This window comes from Triticum aestivum, chromosome 3D (genome assembly GCF_018294505.1).
Source record: "Triticum aestivum cultivar Chinese Spring chromosome 3D, IWGSC CS RefSeq v2.1, whole genome shotgun sequence".
NCBI lineage: Eukaryota > Viridiplantae > Streptophyta > Magnoliopsida > Poales > Poaceae > Triticum > Triticum aestivum.
Window position 1 is genome coordinate 316,070,311 of NC_057802.1, and position 6,993 is coordinate 316,077,303.

General features: G+C 49.0%; 1 protein-coding gene across 1 annotated transcript; it reads right to left on the minus strand.

Annotated features, from left to right (window-relative positions):
- Positions 1-4,027: 4,027 nt before the first annotated feature.
- LOC123074546 (transcription repressor OFP8-like) lies at positions 4,028-5,450 on the minus strand. The gene has a single exon (XM_044497351.1). The coding sequence runs from the start codon at positions 5,288-5,290 to the stop codon at positions 4,292-4,294; it is 999 nt and encodes a 332-aa protein (XP_044353286.1). The 5' UTR covers positions 5,291-5,450; the 3' UTR covers positions 4,028-4,291.
- Between the last annotated feature and the right edge of the window lie 1,543 nt (positions 5,451-6,993).

Sequence of the window (6,993 nt, forward strand, 5' to 3'; positions counted from 1 at the left end):
CTTAGTGTATCAGTTGCATGGCAATCCCTACTCCTTGCATTGACATCAATTGATGGCCATCTCCATAGCCCGTTGGTTAGCCTCGTCGATGTGATACTTTCTTCTTTTTTGTCTTCTCCATATCAATCTCTACCAACATACTCTATTCCACCCGTAGTTGCATGCTAGATAGCGGTCGGTGTGTGGAGCAATAGTAGTAGATGCAGACAGGAGTCAGTCTACTTGTCTCGAATGTGATGCATATATACATGATCATTGTCTTGGATATCGTCATAACTATGCGCTTTTCTATCAATTGCCCAACAGTAACTTGTTCACCCACCGTATGCTTTTCGTTCGAGAGAGAAGCCTCTAGTGAATACTATGGTCCCTGGGTTTATCTTTATCAAATATTAAAATCTAAAAATACCTTGCTACAATTTATCTACCATTATTTTATTTTGTGTTTTTGTTTATCTATCTATCACTACGAGATTTGATCCTTGCAATTAACCACCAAGGGATTGAAAACCCTTTGTTTGCGTTGGGTGCAAGTATTCGTTCTTTTGTGTGTAGGTGTTGTTCACGAGGTCTTGCGTGGTTTTCCTACTGGATTGATAACATTGGTTTTTAACTGAGGGAAATACTTATTTCTACTGTACCGCATCATCTTCTCCTCTTCGACGAAATCCCAATGCAACTTAGAGGTAGCACTGACGCTGGAGCAAACACCATCACAACGGCGGAGCCCGAGGACACAGGTCCACAATGAGGATGCGGCTGCCATGCCATCCTTGCTTGAACAGACTGGTTTTCAAATCCATCCCCTACCATAGGACCGATCGCCTCGTCAGGGTGGGACCTGAAGAATCTTTATTCAGCATTGCCTTTGCCGCCGCCGAAGCCACGATGATGAACTATCTAAAAACCTATACTACGAGAGTCTAAAAACTATCCATATGCGTGGGTCTGGCGAGTAGCCTATGACCTTTGCCCAGCCCAGCCTAAACTACTCGAATATTGTTGTATCTGATGACTTTTTTGACTAACCCCAACTTATCCAACTTACGTACTTAGTACTTAGGGCATCTCCAATGTCGACCGCCGAACCCCCCGCAACCGTCCATACGTGTTTTGTCATCCAACGCGTTCTGCATCGGCCCGCAGACCGGTGCTTTTTCCTGCAAACTGTAAATAATGGGGGAAGGGGGGTGTTTTGCGGGCGTCCAGACCGCTGTCGCATCCATGTTTGGCAACCATGGCCCACCCAAAACCCTCCTCCCCCGCTTGCGCGCGTTGCCATCCGACGCCAGCTACCCACATACATGCCGCTTAGAGCGACCGCTCTGCATTGACATCGGCCCGGAGCGGACGCGATCTCTCACTGCTGGCATTGAGGCAACGCTCCAGCCCAGAGAGCACCGCCTGCTGCACGCCCGGCTGAACACGCCTCCTCACTGCATTCAAATGACTACAAACCGCCCGCCTGCCTCCATTAAACCCGCGCGATTGCCGAGAAACCTACTCCAATCACATGTCCATTCGTGAGCCAGCCGACATTAAACACAATGTTGGTTGGCTCCTCGTGTCCGCCCGCTATTTAAACAATGCCAGACGCCGGGCAAAAATCCCACCACACCTCCGCCCCCATCTCCTCCTTGTACCATTTTATCCACACTCTCCATGGCATCCCGCGGGCAAGAAGAGTAGTTCTCCGACATAATAGCCGACTAGGTGGCCCGTCGGATACGAGCCAACCAACTCTCTCCTTCACTTCCCTCACTGCTCCAAGCCGTTGCAGGCCAGCTCACGGAGGCGGCCGCTCCAAGCCAGCCCGTGGTTCAGCAACTCGCCGCTCCAAGACAACTCGCCAAGGAGTGGCGAGTTGCTCCAGGTCGGCACATGAGGGAGCACGGGCATCATGGCTGTCGTGGACAAGGCCGTGTCGTACCGCTCCTCCTATGCCTGCGACCGTGCCATCTGTCGTCAACATTTGCGAACCCATGCCCTACCGGCTGTGAAAGAAGTCGGCTTCGCGGAGATTGACGAGGCAGTGGCCAGCACGTCCGCGCCCACCACCATGATCGAGAAAAAGTAGAACATGGGAGGCCGCCGCCGCTTGGCTCCCATGAAGGCCTCTGCCGCGGTGTCGCTGGCATGCACAAACGGTGTCTTGCCCGCTTCGTAGGCCACCGTTGTCCCTCGCCCTAAAAACCAACTCTGATCCGTGCTTCACGAAAGCAGAGGGCACCACTCCACTCCGGCCGAGGCATATCCCTCCGGTGCCACTCCGATGAGCAGCCTAGCCGGACATGGAGGCTACTATTGCCCTTTGCACCGAAGCATATATCTTCAGGGCTCACGGCAGTCCAATGAGCGGGCTACAGGACATGCGGAAGACAATGGAGAACCCATCGCGGCCTGCTGTAGATTAGTTTAGGGTATCCATGTCGTGGGAATGGGGATCAACCGGCGACAGCAGTAAACTAGTTTTATTACCTTAGTTCAGTATAGTTTTTAGTTAAAATGTGTCCGAAATGTAAATGCTCTTGTCCGGTTTGTATGAATATGATCCGGTTTGCATGAAGTTTGTCTGTTTTTTAAAATCCACTTTGTATTGTATGCGGGTAGCATTGGATGACCGGCCCCCTCATCCGTATCTGTGGATTGGCCTCCCGTGTCCGCGAACAGATATTTGAGCAAATTTGCGGGTCAGTGTTGGGGATGCCCTTAGAGAATCTACAACCGGACGTGGCAAATCCGGCCTCTATACGTCCGCGGACGCGCCCGGGTACGCCCGCGGACGCATCCGGATGGCCCTCCTATTTTGCTCCCGGCATCCACATATCTCAAATCCGGACTCTCAAATCCATGCAAACTCATGCATGTCGATCATACAAGCCAATGTCCCACGTAAATAACAAATGTTGGTACCGAGCATAAATAGTGTTTACATAAATTTATGGGTCCACATGTGCTCTTTGGTTTCCATTGTGGGTCCACATGTGCTCCACAAGATCATTGAGTAGTTGCGTGTGCACATAATGATCTCGAAGATTCTGATGCATCTGCAGAAAGTTCATAAGCTGAGCTGCATCTTGATCTTCCGGGATTTCAACTTATTCTCCAGGTGCTTCAAAATCATTGGTTTGGGTTACACCATCACCCTCATCATCGACAATCATATTATGCAAAATAACACAACATGTCATCAGCTACCACAAAATTTATGATTCCCACATCATTGCAGCGCAAAGCACAATTCCTCAACGAGCTTGAAGCACACCAAATGCCCTCTCCACATCCTTCGCAACCGCTTCCTGCATTGTTGCAAAGTGGCTCTTTTTATTGACATGCGAGCGTACCGCGGTGGCGTCCAAACCGGCGACGATGTCCCCCGCGGCGAGGACGGGAGAGAGGACTGCTCTGCCGAAGCTGTAGGCACAGAGACTAGGAACTGCTGCAGAATGCGCGCGGCGACGGAGCTGCGAGACGGGCGGTGCGGCGGAGGAATAAGAGAGGAGATAACAAATGAATCCGGCAGGTCTGGGTAGGTGGATTTGGTGCAATTTGCGGTGGGGTCGAGCTGTCGGGTCCAACATGGCGGGCATGCCCGGACACGCTCGGGTGCCCCATATCCGCCCCATATTTGGGTTGGATATGAGGGATGCTGGTCAGCTCGTTCGTATGAGGCGTCTGTCTGGATCGATATTTCGCGAGCCGACAGTGATCAGGTGGCCCGTCCAGATGTATGAGGCGGGTTTAAGACGCCCGGCTGGAGATGCTCCTACTACTCAGCTAACGCACTTGTTGGTACTTGTTGATCCTGTTTCAATAGCCGGACATCTAGTAGTTGTCAGCAGCTACCTGTTTTTTCTTTTGTTCGTACAGCAAGTTGATTTGAAACACATAGAACGTGGCGATGTCATAGTTGACAGGAAAAACGTCAGCCAACGAGGAGCGATGGCACGCATGTCTTTGGACACACGCATATCCGAGCATCAAACCTACAACGCTGTCTGACACAAAAATTAACTCAAAATATTCATCATAGAACTCCAAGGCTCAAAGTGCTCAACTAGAGACAAGCTAGTAATTAATTTGAGCACGCAACATTTCGATGGCACGAGCGATGACACCAATTCTGCATGAGAATTCTGCACTGGGCATGTACATTTTCTTTTTGTACATACATCTGCAAAGTATAGCTAAGACGAACTGAAAACCACAAACAACACCGCGCGTCCGATCGATCCTGAAGACCTGAACTAGCAAGCTACTACAACGAACACCTTTAGCTTGGTACTCTCTGTCACGCCTCACCGAAGACGGCCTCCCAGACGTCCTCGAAGGCGGCGATGATTGCCGGGTGGTGCTCCGGCGAGTTGAGCGAGAGGTACGACTCCAGGAGCTCCTCCATCTTCCCCAGGCTGGCGATACGGCGCTCCACGACCATCTCCACCATCGAGCTCCGGAAGTCTGCGTATGGGTTGCTCGATCGCTTCACCACCGCCATGCCCACGCCAATGGCTCCGGTTTCTTCCACGACCATCTTCTTGATCGCATTCGCATCCTCCTCCCTTTTGCTGTTCTTGCAGTGGTGGTGCTTCGTCGCCAAGTTAACCCGCGGCGGCAAGGCATCGGGTGGGTCCCTGGCACTTGGCAACGCGCGCCGGGGCGCTCCGCGGGGCGCGTTCCTGTGGCTCTTCCTGGAGGCATTGCTACTGTTGGCGTGGTAAAACTCGCAGGTCGAGTCGGAGGAGAAGCTGAGGGACGAGAAGAGCGTCGTCGTCTCAGCATCCTCGGCGCTTTCGTCGTCGGTCGCCGTGGACGAAGAGCAGCTGTACGGCACGGAGTTCATCCGCGGCCGCCGCAGACGCCGACAAGAGGAGTATGAGCGATGCCGCCTTGACACCGACCTAGAGCGTGCACCCCTGCTCTTCATTGCATCGTTCGTCTGCACCGATGGCGGCAGGAGAGGAGCAATGGAGTGAACAGGACGGCGACCGGAGACCCCACCTAGGTAGTCGACGGAGGCGTGGACGACCGACGCGCTGCGGTGACGGTGGCGGCTTCCTTCCACAGGGTTAGGCCTCTGATAGGTGCAGTGGGTGCACAAGTCAGGGGAATGTCGTGGCTCTTGGTTGGGGTTGGCGTTGGCCTTATCGAGGCTAACGAAGGCCGTGGCCGGGGTGGTTGTGGTCTTGGTGGCGTTGGTGATGCAAGAAGAACGCACAAGGAGCTGTGCGAGTTTCTGCTTCAGGCGGACTCCGGCGCCAACGCCGGTGCGGCGGTGGGGGGTTTCGTCCATGAACGGTGTGCGCAGTGTGTGTATGATTGATCTCGGGAGATAGAAATAAAGCAAGGAGGAGAAGAGAGAGGGGTGTCTGGTCTCCGGACACTGGTTTTTGGTTTATAGTCTCAGGCTCTCAGCCGTGGCTTTGAGTGTGAGGCTTCAAGTGAGAGGGGTTAAGAACCTGAGGAAGCAAGTGGGCAGAATCTGGCGACATTAGCCATGTGTAAGGTGTACGGGACTGTGGGCACGGGCTCAACATTTGGTTGGCCGCCGACGGATGTAAACGTAAGCAAGTTTGTCACGGTCTCCATTCTAGTCGTGTGACTAATTTCCTTTTTTAGGAATATATATATGCACAGGCGGTGCTGCACGCATGTTTATTTTGGTGCATGCACTTGAAAAGTACAAACACTTGCCTTAACGGTGTAATATCGATGCACCCGCTGTCTAGATGTTAACTGCGCTAACGTGACATTCCAAGTTTGTTTTGAACCTTTAACTCTACCGCAAAGTCATTTTGCGCTCTAGCGGTATCTACCCGTACATCTGGCACCACACACTTGTTTAAAGATTCGAACTAATCCATGGCCCACCATCATGTATATTTATATTGGCTAGCACATATGCCCGTGCGTTGCAACGGGAGAAAAAAATAATATGCATTTAAAATTAATGAGAATTAAATGTGCAAACAAAACCTTATGTGCACGACAAAAGGAACATTTAGCTTCTCGGTTTCGCCAGGTGTGACATAATAAATCCGCTAGTTTTTCATTCATTGGTCAAAGGAATTTAAGAGTTTTGTTACGTCATCGTACGCCAGAGAAGTCCCATGAATTATTCAATCTATTTTTCTTTTCAATCAAGGAGATTTTAAGGTATGAAGTTTTTGAATATTGTAGGAAACATGAACCATTCTTTAAATCCTGAACAGTTTTTCTGAAAATTATGTACACTTTTAGAAAAATGCGAACAAATTTGATACAAGAACATATTTAAAAATTCACAAACATTTTTTGAAACACCAACCTTTTTATAAAAAAATAAACATTATTTGAATTTGTGAACATTTTTTTAGAACGAGAACGTGTGTTGTAAATTTATACATTTTTAAAAAATGTGTTTCTTTTTAACATTATTTTGAATTGTGAAACAATAAAACCAGAATATTTGTTGAACTTGGAGCATTTTTTAAAATGCCCATTTATATTTAGAAATCTCAAAAGAATTTTCAAGGATGGGAAACTTTTTTCAAGTTCCGTTTTCAAAATAGCAAGAAATTTTTTGAATTCTGAACATTTTCTACAATTTTTTTTGAGAATTTTGAATTAGTGAAATAAATACTATAAGAAAAGTAAACTTGGAAGGGAAAAATAGACAGGAGAAGGAAAATAAAAATAGAAGTAAAACACAGAAACAAATAAAAATGGGCCAGCCCATTATTGGTTCTCTTGTGCGAAGCTGCAACTATTTTTTGCCGTGCGTGGAAAATAGAATTTTCCCAGTGCCTGTGCAGAAAAATAAGTGGTCTGGCTTTGCTGGGCCACATCGCGCAGCCCATGTACGAAATTCAGGAAAAAGCCTTTTTTCTAGCAGACGAAGACATAAGAATTTAGTACCACCTCAGATAGAAAAAAAAAATGGGCGGTGAACAGATGAAAAAAATAGCGAAACGCACCTTGCTTTATTAAGAGGTATATATATGTGTGTGTGTGTGT